This window comes from Pezoporus flaviventris, unplaced genomic scaffold (assembly GCF_033815535.1).
Source record: "Pezoporus flaviventris isolate CSIRO_AGI_PZ_B2104156 unplaced genomic scaffold, CSIRO_AGI_Pfla_v1 ptg000047l, whole genome shotgun sequence".
NCBI classification, from domain to species: domain Eukaryota; kingdom Metazoa; phylum Chordata; class Aves; order Psittaciformes; family Psittacidae; genus Pezoporus; species Pezoporus flaviventris.
In genome coordinates this window covers 12,154,119-12,174,287 of record NW_026892595.1, presented here as the reverse complement: position 1 = coordinate 12,174,287, position 20,169 = coordinate 12,154,119, and the positions used below count along the sequence as shown (strand labels likewise).

The window sequence follows — 20,169 nt, the reverse complement described above, 5'->3', positions numbered from 1 at the left end:
AGTTTGTATTGTAGAGTGTGCTCAAGCATATGAACTAGGATTTTTTCATTAGAAAATAAAAGATGAGCTCCAGGAGTGCATCAAATGGATTTTAACCATTAGTGGTCATTCAGCCTGCAGGACCAGTCTATAGCTCTTCAGTCCTTATTCCTTCGCTATCCTCCCTAAATATATTCTGGTTTTCAATGTCAAGCGTATTGCTCTACATATCTGCACTTATAGCTCTGTACTTCTTCATCTAGGCACAGTTGTTGAGAGTGACTTAAAATAGTTTAAATTTTGTTTGATTTAATTACTTAGTTTATTACAGAGATTCATTAGACCTTTTGTGATCAATATGCCTACTGATAACTGCTTTTCTTAAATTAATAAACTTTCATAAAGTAGACTAACTCACCAGCCCCTTGTCACTGCTCCAAAGACAAAAGCATTACCTTTGCTTTTCTTCTTCACTAAGAGTTCATAGTTCTTCACAGAAGTGTCTACTACCTAAGATTAAATACGCAAGTGCACTGCTTGTTGTAACTCTAGCTTCTAAGCAGGCTGCCTAAGGTCATAGAATCATAGAACAGTTAGGGTTGGAAAGGACCTTAAGATCATCAAGTTCCAACCCCCCCTGCCATGGACAGGGACACCTCCCGCTAAACCATGTCACGCAAGGCTTTGTCCAACCTGTCTTTGTACACCGTCAGGGATGGAGCATTCACAACTTCCTTGGGCAACCCATTCCAGTGCCTTGACACCCTTACAGTAAAGGACTTCTTCCTTATATCCAATCTAAACTTCCCCTGTTTAAGCTTGAACCCATTACCCCTTGTCCTGTCACTACAGTCCCTGATGAAGAGTCCATCCCCAGCATCCTTATAAGCCCCCCTCAGATACTGGAAGGTTGCCATGAGGTCTCCACAGAGTCTTCTCTTCTCCAGGCTAAGCAGCCTCAACTTCCTCAGCCTGTCTTCATACGGGAGGTGCTCCAGTCCCCTGATCATCCTTGTGGCCCTCCTCTGGACTTGTTCCAACAGTTCCATGTCCTTTTTATGCTAAAGACACCAGAACTGCACACAGCACTCCAAGTGAGGTCTCAAAAGAGCAGAGTAGAGGGGCAGGATCACCTCCTTCGACCTGCTGGTCATGCTCCTTTTGATGCAGCCCAGGATACCTTTGGGTTCCTGAGCTGCAAGCGCACACTGAAGGCAGCTCATGTTCATTTTCTCATCAACCAACACCCCCAAGTCCTTCTCTGCAGGGCTGCTCTGAATCTCTTCTCTGCCCACCTGTGCCTGGGATTGCTCCGACCCAGGTGTAGGACCTTGCACTTGGCATGGTTAAACTTCATAAGGCTGGCATCAGCCCACCTCACAAGCATGTCAAGGTCCTTCTGGATGGCATTCCTTCCCTTCAGTGTATCAACCAAACTGCACAGCTTGCTGTCATTGGCAAACTTGCTGAGGGCGCACTCAATCCCACTGTCCATGTCAGCAACAAAGATGTTGAACAAGACCGGTCCCAACACCAATCCCTGAGGGACACCACTCGTTACTGATCTCCAGCCGGACATTGAGCCATTGACCACAACTCTTTGCATGCGGCCACAAGTTCTCTTTTTAATCAGTGGAGTAACTCACTGATGAAAAGTACATGTAATTTAAAAATGGGTTGTTTTAGTTAGATTACATAAATTGTCCTATAGATATGAGTTTTTTCTTTGTTGACTATAGAGATCCTACAAGGGCATAAAATTCAGATAGGTAACATGCAATATATAGAACACTACCTGGGATGTTCAGTATTTGTGCCTTATGGTCTTGATTCTTGAAAACATTTCTTTAAAAAAAAATGTTCTGTTGCATGCATGAATTTTATTAACTTGAGATGTAACTTGTAAGTAATGGAAGGAGTTTCTTTAACAGGGATCATGAAATATTAAGTAATTAAATGATCATATGGCAGAAGTTGAGTGACAAATTTTATGGGAAGTTACATTCGGCTGAGGTCAACGATAATCTGTGTTTTGCATAAATGATAAAGATACTCAGCACATAAGATTTGGGTATTTTTAATTCTTATTTCAGATGGCATCATATTTGCAGACAAGGGTAAAAGACAGTGAAGCTATTTTTGCTAAACAGTTGTTATTTTTAAGCAAATGTTTCTAGCTTCTTTTTTACACTTATAACCTCCATAAAGAAAAATACATGGAAGGAATCTTGCATCTGATTTCAGCCTGAAATTTTAGATGTAGTCTGTCTGAATTGCTTTGGTCCATGGGTAGACTGCATGGACTTTTGGCCTCATTACTGAGTTTTCTGACCAGCTGCTAGTTAAATAAAAGCTACTTTTAACTTGCTAAAGTTTATCAGACTTTATCACAAGAGGTTCTGTTAACATTTTACATTTTTTGTAATTCCTTATATTATCAGGCCAAATGATCTGTATGGTTTCCAAATTTATCTTCAAAGCACTTTCCTTTCCAGCAATAGTATAATAAATAGTAAGAATATTCAGGGCACAGTTAAAAGTCCCTTGAAGGCTCTGCTGAAATTCCAGTTTATTTCAGCAAGTTTAGTCTTACTTGGTAATCATTAGAATGAATTTATAAATGCATTGAGGAAAAAAATATAAACAACTTAAAATTCTGGAGTGGGGCAATTGATTAAACTTTAATTTATATGCACAGTTGGCTCACCATGATGTCTGTTTTGACATTCAAGATTGGAAAATCAGTAAAGGGCATACACATGGTTTCATATAAAAATCAACCCAAATTATGGTTGCTTTCTCTTTTTCTAGGCATTAAATACAATCATCTATGTTTGCATATTGGTTAAGAAAATACATGTGTGAGCTCTTCTGGAAACCTGCAAAAGTAAACTATGGGTGTGATTCAGGTCAAAGTTAGCACACCTACAGTTATATTTTAACTGTATGTGTCTTTATGATATTCAATAAAAAAATTTGAAAGGGTTTCTGTTCCCTAAATACACGCATTTGTTATCATTTTCACATGACCGTAACCTGTTCCTCCAAAAAAAAAATTGTTTTCTGCAGCTTTCTTGGGTGTCCTATGGAGGGTAGCAATTGACCTCTCCTTATTAGACCCTAAAGAGCCATTCAGCTTGATCTAAAATAGATTGCTATATTTGGTTACTTTTATACCAAGAACTCTGACCATAATAACGAGAGCCTAAGACATACCTCACATATATGCAGTTTTCCTCTATCTATTATTAGATGTATATAAAATTAGATATATACCTAAAATCCCTGTGATATTATATAATAGGTATTTTATTATATCCTAGAACATTATAAATGTACTGTTTAATAAGATACATGCATTTTTTTTTAATTTTGAAGCTTTTTTTTTTTTATGGATTTGAGTTCAAGGTTGTAATATATGTACCTAATTAACTTCTTGAAAACAAATCTCTGTTCATATGTGTGCAAATGTCTTTCAGGTACATCTATTGGGAACTGCAATTTTGAGTTTGATCTTTGTGGATGGAAGCAAGATGAAAGTGATGATTTTGACTGGAACCTCAGAACTAGCAGTACTACAAAAATGGGCACTGAACCAGCTACTGATCATACATTGCAAGAGCCATCTGGTCATTATATTTTTATAAAGAGCTCATTTTTTCAGCTGTCAGGACAGAAAGCTAGAATTTCCAGTCCTGTCTTAAGCAGACGGAATAAAAACTGCAAGGTATGTGGGGGTGTGGTACTAGCAGAAGTGCAGAATTTGAGTTCTACATTGGACCAAGATAACACTCCTAAAATGAATAAAGATGATCATTGAAATATTTCTTGAGACAAAACCAAGCATGTTACAGAAGAGTCAGGGTCTGATCCTATTTTCTTGAAATCATAAGAAAACATATTTTGTTGCAGAAGAATGATTTCTGCAAGTAAATAAGTACTCTGACAGATTCAGATGAAGTTGGTAGTGAATGTGGTGTTTGATTTAGAATATGTCTTATGAAACACTCATCCTAACTGATCAGATGATCCCTAAAACTACTTTATACCATTCTGTGAGTGATTAAATATGAAAGAAAGGGTGAACAAACGCAGAGTGGTCAAAGTTGCATGTCAGCCTAGAATCTAGGATAAAGAGGTTAGGCTTTTACTTTGCTAATTATTTTGCTATTAACACATAATGATCTGCCTAACTTGGAAACATGGATGTTGTTTGGCTATCTAAATTTACTCAGTTAAGTAAGCTCAAAAGCTTTCTAATTATCTGGCCCTAAAGCAGTCACTTTGCTATGCAGAATTAGAGCATCTCCATTACTGATGCCACACTTGGAATTCTTACTCCATCTATTGACAGGAGATACTGTTCCAGTAACTTGCCTGAGAGATGATATCACCATCTTTATATTTATAGAAGATGTAAAATTTATTGACTTTCTGCCTATAAAGTAGAATATGTAATTATTTTAATTTATATTTTTGTCCTCAGAGGTCTCATTTTGCAAGTTCACTTTTATGCATCTATCAAGTAGCTGGCTCAAGTGAACAATCAAGTGGATAAACTTAATGCTTAAAATTAAATCTGGACATAGCTTTTTTTTGTTTGTTTGTTTGTACATAGCATTATTGCTGTAAAATGTATCTCTAAATGATGAAACAGAACAGAAGATCAGTATTGTAACACCAATATATAAAATTGTTTGGTGTAATTGAGATACGGGTATTTCAAATAAATGTGACATCCAGAAAGTAATGTTGGGTGCAGGAGGTTAGGAGGGAAATGAGTTCAATGATTGTAAAAGGCAAACATACGAAATACAGTCTGATAGTTTTGAAAAGAACTGTAGCCAGTCAGGAGCAGTGTGGTGGGCAGCTCTTAAAATGTCTGCTGAGAATTTAACGACAGTCAGAAAATCAAACAAAATTCAGCGGCAGAAAAAAATAATTAATCCTTAAAAGGTAATAACTATTATATAGTTTAAAGATATACACATATACTGGATAGACAAACCTCATTTAATGAAGGATTTTGAGAGAAACAGAGTAGTTGCAGGACAGGAAACAGGCAGGTGAATAGAACTATTTCCATACAAGAAACTGACTTAGAAAACCTGTATTTGACTACTTCACTGCACAGACGACATCCTGAAAGTAAATACAATAAAGCTTTCAAAAGAATTATAACACAAAGCCTTTGATGGCTTTACTGGAAACAAACAAAAAAAAATCCGTGAAAATCTACGAAATCCTACAGCATCAAATAACATAAAGGGACATGACTTTTAAATTTACATGGGTATAATAATATTTGCCATTATGTTTTTATAACAATAATAAATAAGATAGGGTTTTCATTCTTTAATGCTTTTGCTGTGCATTAGAAGAAATTTGAGCTATAGACATCTTCTTGCATATTATAGCATAAATTGTCTTCTTTCAAGGACCTACATCATTCTTGGAAATATTCTGATCTTTGTCGGAAACAAGATATTGAACTAGATTGAGTATTAATTTGATTAAATGCAACTATTCCTTTGTTGCTCTTGAACTGAAAATAACTGAGATACTTAATGTTGACTACTCTTCACAGTGTTTTTTTAAGTTGTACTTTACTTTATATTTCATGTTTTACCTATTTTTACTAAATAAATCACTGTTTCTAATCCAAGGTCCTCTTATGTCTTTTTTAGCTATTGTTTTGCATTTCTGTAGTCCATGTGGAGGTTTTGGTCCCATATTAGATGAGAGAAGATTTTCTATTTAGACACTCTATAATCTAGCACAAGCACATTTATAACCAGAAAACTTCAGTAAACTGAGCAACCTAATCTAGTGGAAGATCTCCCTGCAAATGGCTGGAATGAGATGATTTTTAAGGTCCCTTCAAACCCAAACCATTCTGTGATTCTATAATATTGTAAACGGCACTGCTCCATTCCTCTGTTTCCTTATGAAGTATTTTCATTCTTTTCCACTCATATGCAAGGGTTATTCAAAGGGATAAAATATCATCTGTCACAGTATTGTAATGCTGGCTTCAAAGTGTGGTTTACTTCAAAAATCGTCACTAGTAAGTCTTGTGTGTGTCTCAATGAAGTAATTTTTGAATCCATCAAATTAAGGGCTATTTTGAATGCTACTAATGTCATTTGATTTAATTAGGGTGAACACAACAGCAGAATGTGTCTGAAGTCATCTATTCTGTACTTGATGCTATTGTTCCTGCTTACAGATACTCTTCTATTACCATATGTATGGAGATCACATTGGATCATTGATTGTCTACCAGAGGACTGTGGCAAAACATGAAAAAATTCTCCTTAATCTCACTGGAAACCAGGGTAATTTCTGGCAGAGCAAGACATTGATCCTGGCTGGAGATGAAGATTTCCAAGTTGTCTTTGAAGGGATAGCTGGAACAGGTCCCAAAGATGGCATAGCACTTGATGACCTCACATTTTCCAGGGAGTGCTTACCATCCCAAGAGTTTTTTCCAGCAGATACCACGGCATTGCCCACAACAGGTATGTTCCTGCTATGGGTAAACTGTCTCTAAGTCTGTAAAGAATGAATAGAAGCATTGATTTCATTCCTTTGTCTCTCCTTCAGAAGAGAAATAGAATACGTCTTGCTAAAGAAATGTTGAAAATTAACACGCTTCTAAGAAGCTTTCTGAAATTCTAGTAAAAATGTTTTATGAAGTAATTGTTTAAGTACTAAGTCAGAACTTGTGCACCTGCAAGACTTCCTGTCCAGCCATGTATAATTAGGTAATATCTTGTTTAATTCAGTGGGATTTGTTTATTAATAGTTGTCAAATATGGTTATTGTAAAAGAAAGAACTGAGTGGGACAGAACCAGCATAGATAGATTGTAATAAAGCCAGCAGGCTTTAATGTTTTTTGGCAAGTAGGAACTCCTACTGATACAGTTTAGGCAAGATAACCATCTACTTCCCATGTGGTGTGGGGGAAGTATTGGTGCAAATATTTGCACTATCCTTACTTACTGCATAAGGGAAATAAGACTCATAAAACTCTTGCCCAAAACAATAAAGTCTGATGGGGTTGGATCCCAATAATCCTAAACCAAGAGCTGCTCCTGAAAGCAGTGATGTTGCTCATTACTAATATGATGAAATGATGAAAGAGAAGCTCTGACAGAACAGGATAGATATCTTTCCTCTTTCCACATTTATCACCAGAGGTACTGAAATGTAAGCCCCAAAGTGAAATTTAGGAGATGCATTTCATTCCTGGGCCTACTAAAAATTATCTGCATGGCTGCAGCAAGTCATTTTATCCCACTTCTCTGTATTTCTGATCAATAAACCAAAGTTAATATTTCCAATGTCAAGGACTACTGGGAGAATGGACCATTAATTTGTGTGAGCTGCTTTGCTTTGTTACTGCTGCTAAAGAGTAGTTTTCCTTTTAGCATATCATTAAGCACTGCTCAGGCACTGGGAAATAACAGTGATGAGACTGCATCAAACCCAAGAAATTACATTGTACTTTGTGCACAAGATAAGCAGGAAAGATATGGGCAAAATTTTCCAGATAGATCTCTTATAAATTGCCAGTTACAGTATATAATATTGGCTTCCTACTTCTGTCAAAACAGTCATGGAAATTTATTGCAAATGAGATTGGTATTTTAAAGTTCAGCTTTATATGAATATAACCCCAAAAGAAACACTGGCTGAAATTTTCAATTCTTTATTTTTGATGTTTTCAGAATGTTCCCTTAATGGCAGGTGCAAGTCCCTGTGGTTATGTTAGGAATTTTAAAACTTTGGTCTTGATAGCAAAGGATGTTCCAAAATACTTTTATGAATTATGTAACGAAAAAGCTATTAAAATTTCAGGAAAAAGCCACCAGAGACACCTTTCTTGGTGTAGCTCATCTAAGATGTACTTTCTGTATTTTGTAGACTCACAACATTTTGAGATTATGGTCTAAATTCATTCTTAGAGTGATGAATTTATAGTGAATCTTATAAAGAACCAACTTTTCTATATCAATAATTTTCGCTTGTTCTAGATAAGAGGTTGATGTTAGTCACTAAGTATTCCAGTATGCAGCTACTATTTGCAGTGATACCTGTTCAGATCAGTGCTTGAAACATGGGTTAAGAAAGCAGAGTATGAAATTTATTCCTGCCTACAGAACTGTTCTGAACAGTGACAAAATGCATGTTGGAGGCAGTGAAAAGTGCTCTGTGATGTAGCTTTATCAACTAGAGACATATAGAATGACTATGATGATCAACTGCAAAAATCTGGACTCCTAGACTTTTCTGCTTATATGCAGAGATAGAGTTTAACCATAAGTGAAACACCTATATCCATTGCTCAAATTTTTTAAAGTTTCTGAAGATTAAAACCATCATGCAGTAGAGATCTGTTCTTTTCTCCATCTAGAGAGAATATTTGTGAAAGAAGTTGAAATATTTTCTCTTTAAGAGAGAGATTTGTAGATTTTGAGGTCTATTCTCATAACATAAAAATACAGAATAGATACTGATGCATATTTTTCTACAGGTTTTATATGGTTCTTCTATTATATTTGGACATGTGTTTCCTTTACTTGGAACTTGCAAGGAATATTTTCTTCATTTCAGATACTCAAAATACCACAGTGAATAGTAACTACCATAATGTCTTCTTCCCGTTCTCTTCACACAAATTAAGTTTGGTTAGTCGGTGTTATTTTCCCACAATTTGAAGAGCTTTGAAATTTTTTAAGAGATATCAATCTCCAGTTGGTATTCAGCAAACTGAATAAACCACATAAAGAGAGGAAAATGAAAATCTGATACAGTTACCTTTTAAAGTCTTTTTTTTTAACCAAAACAAATCCAAGAAAAAAAAAAAAAACAAAAACAAAAAAACAAACCAAAACAAAACAAAAAACCCACAAAAAACTCCAGCAGAATTCATTGTAATGCACTCAGCAAGGGAGATACTTCTGAATCTTATAAGCAATATCACTTTGTAACAAAAGTATATTGAAGCGGTCCGTGGTTGTTGTTTCTGCACATAAAGTGCTAGGGCAATGGATATAGTGTAAGGACTAAATAGAATAACATCATTAAATATTCCTATCTATGACAGAGACTCACTGTTCGGAAGTATTGTTCCCTGACTCTATGTGAACTCTTTGAAGATCTTCTTTTTTCTTCTAGACAAACTTGCAGTAATACTTAAGGGCTGAAAGCAAGCACTGGACAGCTAGAAAAGAAAAATTTGAAAGCATTGCACTTAGTCTGAAAGAATGCTGTAGACCTGTCCTCATGATGCTGCTTAGCAACAATGACACTGAACTGGAAAAACCACTGAGAGCCACTTAAAATGCTGTGAGGAAGGAACAATAAACAGTTTAGGCTGGTGCCTATCAACTCTTCACTTTATGAATAACAGTGTATGGAGGAACACTGGGGTTTGCTTATGTCCTGCAAAGGATTTGTGTGAAGGAAGAGACAAAGAAAGTTCTGTTCTAACAGTATTGTTTATGTTTTTTGCTGTGTCTCTGCAGCGTGGCCAGATTCTCAAGTTAGACTCTGCCCTGTGTTAGGGGCTGCCTGTACCCACATTAATCCAGGAGTTATATGATCCCCCCAGGAATGTTCGCAGATTAACAGATACTCACTGACTATGCCTACAAAATGTGAGAACACTTGCATGAGTCATATTTTATATGTATATGTTTTTTACAAAAGAGACTTCATGGATCTGACAGTAACTTACATGATCTCCAAATTTGCTTGCCCTCTATCTCCTTCCCTCTCTTCTTTCCTGTAGTGTTGTTACTGGCTATAAAAATGGATGATCCCTGCATCAGAGTTTCTGATCATGTCTCCATACCACTTACCTGGGAATACAACAGGTGCCAAGGGCTGCCTAATCAGATTAACGTGCTACAAGGGAGGAAAGTTATTCCCAGTGACAAAAGAACTGGTGGCTGTTGACTTCAGTTTTGTAGAGCAGACAGGTACTATTTCCAACAAGTTAAAAGAGAGTCACTGAAGTGTTACATGTGTTTTTAAGAAGAGAGGAATATTTACAAGAGATTACATCAAGGTCTGTTTCACTTATCCTGTCTCCAGGATAAGATGCTGAGCAAGAACCAAAAGAGGACAGGTGTATAGGATGCTTCCTCCTAATATTCCTAACATTTCCTTTTTAGGAGACCTTATGAACCACGGTTTTGCATACGTAGTAAACATTAATCTATTTGCCTTCTGTATACAGAGCCTAGTTTCAGTGGGGACACATTCAAAAGTCTAGCCTCCTCCTCATTTTTGGCAGCAGTTGTGTAGGTCTGCCAGTTGCTGAGAAAGCAATTCTGTTTTCAGAGTTTCCTATTTGATAATATCTTTTACTGAAAATGGTGATGAGCAACAGACAAACCCACCTCTGCCACATCGGTCTCTATGAGACTGTCCTTAAGCAACATTACACACTGAAGGAGTTCCAACTTACTTCTTATATGGAAACTATTCCATATAAATCCGTAAGTCCTTTCTCTGACTACTGTAATCTTTTGGGATTATAAAATCAGGTTTGTGTAGGGTATTTAGGAACTGAGTGAACAGTGGAATAATGCTGTAACAGAATTATTATTTTTCTCTTTGCTCTGTTTTGTGATAAATGCTAAAGTCTTATTTGCTTTGCTCTTTTTTGAGCACTGGGTTGATATTGATACATTTTCAGTACTCTGCTGTGTCACTTGCTAGTAGTGGTAGTGACTTGAGCTCCTCACTCATATGTGAAGACAGATTGTGCTAATCTGTATAACTCAATTAACATTGCATTTCATTGCCAGTCACGATGCAATTCATTTGCTTAACTGTGATTGTTTAGCTCCATTGCCATCATGTAAGATATCTGACACACCTGCCTGGGGCTGGCAGCTATGTTTCAGGGTTTATAGGAAAGTCATATCTGTCATACAGTACAGAGAGAAACATAGCTATCCTGAAACTACTATTAATCTTACCTGCTATGTCTCCTAGGTAAAGATACTTGATTGGGCTCCCAATAGCAGTCATATAGCACTATGTCTGACCCCCAAATCCAAAGACACAAAATTAGTATTTGTGAGTAGATCCAGACCTACAACACTTCTTCCCCTAGTTTTTATTGCTGAGCATGATGTCCTTTTGGTCATTTGGGGTCAGCTATCCTGGCTGTGACACTTTCCAACTTTTTGTGCCCCAGCCAGCTCACTAGTGGAACAGCATGAAAAGCAGAAAAGCCCTTGGTGCTGTGTGAGTGCTGCTTTGCAATTACTAAAACTTCCCTATGGTATCCCAAAACATATCATGATACAAGGTACTGGATGCCCCGAGTGACCCCAGCATGGCCCTGGGACCTGCTACTTCTCCTCTGTAGCATTGAGCGCCACCCCTTGTCGCGTCTTCCCTGGCCCATTCTGGCTGGGTTCTTTCTTTCACTGCTTTATTTCCAGCTCTCCTTGAGTGCAACACCAGCACCAGGCAGACACGAAAGCACTTTTCATTTATTCCTGGCGAGGAAGCACAGCAGCTAAGCAAGTGTTGGAAGTCAGTAGTGTGCTTGTTATCATTACAGTGTCATGCTTTGGGAAACAGCCCACTGTACCAGACTTCTCCTCCTCAAATGTTTGTGTGGTCAGTCCTGATGCTCATTTTTCATATTCTCTTCAGGAGACAGGGACTGCTTGTCCTGTCTTCCTGCTGCTGCTTTTTGTAGCTCTGTGGTTTTCCTTTCCCAGACTGCAAGTGACGTTTTTTTCAAGCTAAACTGAAGAATGCATTATCCTGCTCCTGGCTACACATGTGCATTTCAGGAAAATGGTGGAAATACTGTGGAATATGTAGATTGGTTTGGTAGCTGGAAGTAAAGTTAATAGTAGTCATGCATGCAGGTGACTTGAATTCAACTTCTCTATATATTGTCCAGATGCTATGAAGAGAATTACCCTTATTGTCACTGAATAAGACAAAATATATAGCCTGGATTTTCACATTGTACTTTCTGATTCTATGAAGCTTTGTCCAGCTAAATTCCAAGTCAGGGTAATTAAAATCACTGTCAGAGCAGAGCCTGGATTGGGCCCATAAAATATTAAAATTCTAGAAACTAGACAACAAAACGTGATTAATGTCATCTAAGTTTCTTGGAGTTAGGGCACTGTGAGCACCTGTTTTGTGAAACTCTCACAAAACAGTTTAACGTCTCTAAAACTTTCCAAGCAAGTATCATGTCAGCAGAAATGAATTTTCGGTGCTGGTAGCTTGATGTGAGTCTCTAAGCACCATGTGAGGTACTTATTTCTACATTCATAGTATGAACTGGTGATTCCTTTGGCAATGGGTAGCTGGGATATGGGAATAGCTTTTCTAACCAAAGCAAACTGTTCCTAAAAATGCAAGAGGAATTCCTGATACTATAGAAACTAGAGCCCTGTTAAGGAGCCTTGCTCTTTAATTTTCTCTCTATTAGAACAACTAAGTAAGAAGAATTTTACCAGATCTAAGCTTTTCCAAAACCATCAGTGATAATGGTATTATTAGCTCAGACCTTTCCTTATGTGTTAGATATTCCACACACAGAACCTGCCTCTGCGCAGGTGAGCTAAGAACGTGAAAGCTGTAGCCTTACTTTGCATTCCAAGAACTGGCTAACAAATTATTCTTACTTGAATGTAATTATCACTTTTTTTGCACACATCTAAAAGAGGAGAAATAATGGTGCAGTACAGGGCATTCTTAGAAATATCTAGTGTTTTTTTCTAGTAAGTTAAGTCTTGCAACAGCAAACGTGATCTGAAAAAAAGAGTTATATTTCACACTATCTAGTCCTATTTTACCTTTAGTGCAGTACATCTTTGTCAGACACTCAAATTTTCTAGACACCCTGGAACAAAATTTGCATGTGTGGTCAAGACTGCAAGCATATGTGTGTGTTCTCTTCCCTCCCTTTCGAACCGTAGGAAACAAGCTGAACTTTAAGTGTTTTTGTCAGCACAGACTTATCAATATTCTCTTTAAACTGTATTTTACTTTCGTGGTTAAAATGCTTACATTTTCAAGATGGCTATATATTAGACAAAGCAAAGCATTTTTTTTTATACGATATTTGTAAATTTTACTTGAAAGCTCAGTTTATATTTTGTACTTTATAGCAAGGAAATTTTGAGGCAATTCACTGCACAGCCTTATTTTCATTTTGTGTTTAATGTTGTTATACTTTTGAACTGAATATGCCTCTAAATAGAATGATACTGTAGCTTTCACAAGATACCTAAGTAACTATCACAGTATGCGCCTGGATTGTTGTTTAGTGGTAGGATAAACAAAGCTAATATACAAGTATAAAAAGACTGTTAACTGCCAAAATGTATAAAGAATTCCAGAGTGCAGAAAGACCGTGTTCAGTTTACACTTGTAAGTCAGATCACCTCAGGTGCTTCACACAAGAAGAGATTGAAGAAATGGATGTGGTCTCTGGAAACTTCCAGCTATCCAGAATACAAACAAATGCTATGTCAACAATAATCATGAAAGTTGTCCTCAACTAAAAATGATGGAGGTTATTGGCTGAGGCTGCATGGTCTTCACTGAACATAGGGAAAAACAAACTAGCTCTTCAAGTAAAGTGGAGAAGGAATATGTCTCCATTTTTCTATTTTAGTAAACCTTTCTTTGTTTGAGGAGAGCCCTTAATATTTATGTGCTGCATTTTTTTAGGTATCTGAGTGAAAAATACAGCTGAGAGAAGGGGAGAGATAAATAAAACCAACTTAATGTGCATAATGAATCTTTAGCTGAAGCAAATCTGAATTTTATCAGACTTATCTAAGACTTAAAATACTTACAGTGGGATTCAGCTCCAAGTTAAGACTCAGATTAAATGTCATGTACACCTAGGTGTGTGTACTCAAGACCTGTCAGGTATCTAAATTCCAATTATAATAGATGTACTATATTGTTCTTTTCCTGCCCAGACACTCAGCACAACTGCGTTGCACACATAAAGTCATCCGTTGTTTGTCATACACGAGGGTGTCTAAGAAATCACCACAGTGCTGGCAGGTGTGTAACAGGATGTATGGAAAGTATACGCCCTTCAGGAGTTGCAGCTGGTAACAAGGAATGATGTTTTACACCTTTTGAAATGCTATGTGTATGGGCAACCAAATAAAACTCTACGTTTCTATTTTAGCATTATGTGATCACTGTTCGAAGTAGAAACAGATCCCAATCAGTTTTAGTAGCCGCTTAGATACTTAGGTTGCCTATGTGTAAGCATGCAGGTATATTTCTCTTTGTGAGCTGTATGCTATTTAAGTTTTTATTTCAGAACTCTTTTTGATATGATTTTATTTTCATAATCTCTTGCAGATATCTTGCTTTTCCTAGGCTGGTTTAGATTTGCTTTATTAGAAATGCTTTTTGAGTTGCCTTGCTGCTACCTTAAACAGAAATGACTGTCATGTGATGAGCAGTTAGGTCAACAGCCTCAAATGCTGGTGCGTTAATACTGGTGCAGTATCTCATCTACAGGACATGAGACATAATTCTTTAACTGTAGACTAAGCACCTGTGGGATGGTGGTGCATGATGTCCTTTCCCTATGATGTCTGCTTCTGGCCATGTTCAGTGGCCGCAACCACTCTGCATGGCTCTATCAGCATTTCCCTTTTACATGCACCTTAGAGAGATGAGATTTTATATTAATTAGATGATTCTTCTATTCTAAATCTTCTCCCTTTGAAGTCCTCTTGCTTCTTTCATCTACTTTCACAAGATGTCACCTCAGGCCCTCAGTCTCTCCTTTTATTGTCTACTCAGACCAGATCATTGCCGCTTTTACACATGGAACCGCATGCAGTAAAAAAAGTAAAACTATTGCACACCTGGATACTGCAGGTATTCAAGACTGAGACATTAAAGAGATGCAAATTTACATTTAAGGCAGATTCAACTGAATGGTTTCTGACAGATAATACTATAGAAACTAATGTTTCCAGTGTTACTGTGCAAAAGTTTCACAGAAGACATCTGATACCAGGTCAGCTTCAGAGGAAAATTTTAAAGGTCAGAATATTGCTTTCAAAATGCTAGAAATTAAGATATTAATTAAGATATGTTTAGTCTGTGTTTACTTTGGAGATCTTTTTTTTTAAAGGACTTTAATGTAATTAAACTACTGATAGACTTTAATATTCTGTGTGTTTCTTCCAGCACTGCTGTTTTTTTACAGACAAAGAGTACAAGATTTTTATCCTGATAAAAATTGGCTGCATAGAGTTTTATATATGACATATTTACTTTGATATTACAGCTCAGCTTGAGGATATGTAAATATCTTTAACATATTTTGTCAAAGACTAGAATGTGCCTTGTTTAACAGACAGGTTTCCAAACTAATATTTGTATTAAATATCATTCCATAAGGCTGAATTAAGTTACAAGATCTGCTGCTAGCACAACAGCCAAATGTCTGTCTTCTAACAGATGCCTTTGCAGTTGTGCAGGATGTGATATTTTCCAGTTTTGTTACGGAGCTATTTACAGTTATATGGGATTGTAAGAAAAACCTGTATTATTTTCCGAACAGATGAAATAGTTTCCATAATTCTACCATTCAAATTCTATAGTTTGGTGTTTATTTGGTTGTTCCCCCCCCCCCAATCTTTCCAATAGTTGAATGTGTGCTTACATTTGTAGAACGATACAGTTTATGAGCACATATGCTGATGCACATTATCTGGAGCACTAGATGGAGAATGCACAAGCATTGAAAGACATGATTTTAAAAATTCTTTTACTAGCATGATGAAATCTGACTTGAGAAATTATTTTCTACAAAATCAGCCTATGAATTTGGGGATGATGTGATAAGACCAGGTGTTACATCAGAAGAAAGTTACTGATACAAATTGCAGGTTTGTTTGTTTGTTTTTTTTTTTGTAAAAGTAGTCGTAGTTTTCTGAAGAGTTGTAATAGCATATTTCTAAGCTAAATATGTAATATCTAATTAGAGAACCGAATGGAACTGGAAGCTGAAACATTAGTTTTATACCATGATAAATGATCATAGAATAAAGACCAACAGAAATGACTGAAATATTAGTTTCTGGCTTAATCAATCCAGGTTATTTAGCTGAAGTATTTTGAGACTCATAATTGTTATTACTAGGCATACATCATATAATTAAGTAGCTAATGAAAACAGCATAATTGTGTTAGGTTTTTTTTCATGTGTACTGAAGACCATATTGGAAAAAGATATGTGATTTTAGGGGGAAAGACAACAGAGGGACAGGGTGGAAAAAAAAATCTTTAAAATGGTAGTGTTTAGTTTTAGATGAAAGGTGCAAAACAAATTGTTCTCTAGAACAACTCTATGTCTAAATTTGACCAAATAGTTTCTCATATAGCAAATTTCTATTTGATTTTTTTTTTTAATGAGAAATGCAATATTTATCAACACAAATTATTTGTGGCTATTTAGTAGCCAATTCTTGAGTGAAAATTAACTGTGTGTTTCATGAGGCTAAAAGGAAAACAGCATGTCCATCAGACCAGGAGTTATATCTACTCTACCTCTCTTAAGGGAGCACATACTTTTGGTTTTTCCCTGCATATATATGTATATGATCACTTGGGCTGCGCTAGATAGAGCAGACACTGACTTCTAATTCTCAAATGGTTTGAGACCATAAAATTGGAAAACATGTCTGAAATATCTCTTCTTGTGATTATATATTCAAAATATATTATTATATATTCAAAATATTTTGACATTTTTCACGCTTCTGAAAAAAAAAAAACAAAAACCAGCATACAGCTAAAGGCTTTGTGCATGCAGAACATCTGTTCTAAAGAGTTTACCTACTGAGAAAATGTGTAACAGATACACTATTCCCCTTTCAAGAGACAGTATCAATAGCAAGTTATAATTATTCCGTAATGATAAACTCAAGCATGATTTTTATCATAAACTTTTAAGCTTACTTATCTCTTATTTATAATTCTTAACACAAATGTTTTCTGTATGTATGTGGGATATGTAAAAGCTAATTAGGGTGATAAGTAACAATTTGTCTAGTGATCAGGAATAAACAGTAGCTGACACAGCAAATAAAGATTCACTATCCAAGAGAGGAACTATATTGGGGCTTTTTTTGTTGGTTTTGTTTTATTTTTTTTGTTTGTTTTTGTTTTTTCTTGTATTTGTAATAGGATAACAAATCCCTGATAAATACTATCTCAAGCAAAAATCTTGTCTCTCTCTTCATACAAGGAGGAAAAAATCCTTTCTGAAACAAAGCTATTGCTGGCCTGTTGTGCCAGACACTGACAGAGATGGATTCATACACATCCTACAACTTACTCCCTTTGGAATTAATTTCTGTGAAGGATGATTATGTGATTCTGTGTAGTGGCTCTTAGGAGAGGTACAGATGCAACCAAGAGGATGACTTACAAGTAGATGATTTACGTTGGACAAAAAGCTATTCCACTCATGAAGCGAAAGCAGTAAGGTTGCCTTACCACAATTTTTTCATTCTGTCCCTGAAGAATAACCCTGGTTTGAGTTTTGAGATAAGATTTGACTCTTAATGGAGATAGAGTTCTAAGAGCTGAAATTTATCATCTGAGAGCTTGATTAGCAAGGCCAGCATCCAGTATTCTAGCGTGTACAAAACATGGCGTTCTAATTTATGAACTTCAAAAGACTTATAGAAATATTCTAAAAAAAAATAAAAAAAAAAATCTTGAATTTGGGTGCTTAGTTTGAAATTAGTGAGACCTAATTTTTCACAAAGCCAAAATGTCACAGGACAAGTCTTTCTCATGATTTTGTCACGGCATATATATAAAGTTATTCTTCTGTATTTTGAAGCTGTCTAGTGTTGTGTAGATAGGCTTCAGAACATTGGTGTAAGAAAGTATTCAGTTGCCATTAGACTTTCAGGTGAAGGCTTGGGACAGGTAATTATGAAATTTTTGAGTAGCATTGGGGTTCGGGTTTCAGATTTGTTTGTACGTTCTTCGGCATTTCGCTTAGCTTCCTTTCCATGATCAGGAAAGCTGGTTGGTAGAGCTTACATACAAATAAATGTACCTTAACTGGTCATGAATAAATAGAGGGTAGATGCTAAGCAGGCTCCTTATCTGAAAACCAAAAAATAGCCTTTAGGTAAAAGTAATAGAGAAAGTTACTGATTATATTGAAAGTAGAGGAATTGCCTCAGGTTGTTGCCTTTCATAAAAGGAAACTAGACCTAGTGATTTGAGCAATTTTTTTTAAAAACTGAGGTTCTTATGAAGTGGGATAAAACAATCAGGTTCCTCTTTTCAACCACAAACTTTTCTGCTGTTTCCTTGTTCAATCACTTGCTTAACCTATGTGCTACTATTTGCTTACCTCAAAGAGTGCTGTTCAACATGAACACATACTGAATTGAGGTACAGTAAATAAAGGTAATATTGCTTTGTGGAATAAATAATTGTGCTGGATTGGATGAACATTAAATGATAAAACATACATTTGTCTTATTCATACTAGCTAAAAAAATAAGGAACAGAACTACTTACTCGTGTTAGGAGATGTTAACAGTATAACGTTAGAGCATACAGGTTCCAAATGCAGTTGTTGTTACTTGCAGAATCACACCTCAAACCACGCATACTGACTTTATAGGTATATTTTTCATCTTTCTTTCATTGGGAACAAACATGACTGTAGCACAGAGGAAAGAAGCTATGTTTCTTTGAGATACTGAATGATTACAGAGTTTGTTGGTGTCTTTCTCTTCCACCAAGCATAACTCGTTTTTTCATTTTCCCACTGGCCTTTCCAGTGGAGGCTAAAAGATGTATGGAAGGCTGTTCAAGACATCAATAAAATCTTTTAATCATCACATCCCCTTCAGCTCACTGTAGCATTCTAATATAGGTAGAAAATTTTCTAATATAATATGGTAAATACAGTATTCCTGAAACGTATTCCTTCTGAGGAATGAGAGATATGAAGAATTCATAAGGGTCATGGGATTCACTTTCATCTGTTTTGGACTTTTTTTAGTTTCTCTTATACCTGACAATTACTCAAGCATTGCTGAAGAATTTAAACACAGCTGTGTACAAATGCTGTAATTTTAAATAGAAATTCTGTGCAAATTGTGTTTCTTGTAGGTCTTTAACACTTCCATCCTGTTTGTGCATAACTGAGAATACTCCAGAGCAGTTTCATTTGTAATTTATATTTGTATTATTGGATATTAATAATGATTTAAGGGGATATACTGAAATGTATAAGTAGTAGAGATGCCCAACTGACAATAGATATACATAATTTGTTATCTTTCTCTTTGAATAGTGAACAGTCTTACATCAATTTAAACCATTCCTGGACCACCTTGTAGTGTCTAACTTGTCGAAGAAAATACTGGCTCCTGAGGTCTTGTGGACATATAATAGAATTTCTCAGTGACAATTTTGTTCTTTTACTGCATAAGCCATGTCTTTTTTCATACTTTTATTTGCCAGAGAAGGGGATTCCAAAAGTATTTTGGATTATTTTTCCAGCTGTGGTACCAGCATTTCTCAAGCTCTGGGCCTCCATGCCCACTCTCTTCTCTTGCCTAAGTTAAACCTGATCTGACTTCCTGCCCTGTGGTTTCAGAGTCAAGTCTGTGACTATAAATGAGAGCTGGTTGCACAGGCTTTGAGTGGGATATGAGGGAAGCATTTTCCACCTGTCATATTTACTGAGTACAGTCTGATCAGGCTGCTCTGGCAAACTGTACAAAGGGCGTTTGTCACTGCACTGCAGCTCAGCCTTCCACTGTATGCTTTGGCAACCATTTCTATTGTGATGGAGAAAGTGAAAGGAACACATAGAATCATAGAATCATAGTATGGTTAGGGTTGGAAAGGACCTTAGGATCACCTAGTTCCAACCCCCCTGCCATGGGCAGGGACACCTCACACTAACCCATGTCACCCAAGGCTCTGTCCAACCTGGCCTTGAACACTGCCAGGGATGGAGCATTCACAACTTCCTTGGGCAACCCATTCCAGTGCCTCACCACCCTTATAGTAAAGAACTTCTTCCTTATATCCAGTCTAAACTTCCCCTGTTTAAGTTTTGACCCATTACCCCTTGTAATATGTACATTAGAGGAAAAACA

The 20,169-nt window shown here is 36.4% G+C and overlaps 1 protein-coding gene across 1 annotated transcript in view; it reads left to right on the top strand.

Annotated features, from left to right (window-relative positions):
* Positions 1-20,169, top strand: part of MALRD1 (MAM and LDL receptor class A domain containing 1) — a 246,978-nt gene that overhangs the window by 97,802 nt on the left and 129,007 nt on the right. The window contains exons 25-26 of the mRNA XM_061468304.1: positions 3,459-3,706; positions 6,209-6,500. Coding sequence (XP_061324288.1) covers positions 3,459-3,706; positions 6,209-6,500 — 540 coding nt within the window. The remainder of the gene's footprint in view (positions 1-3,458; positions 3,707-6,208; positions 6,501-20,169) is intronic.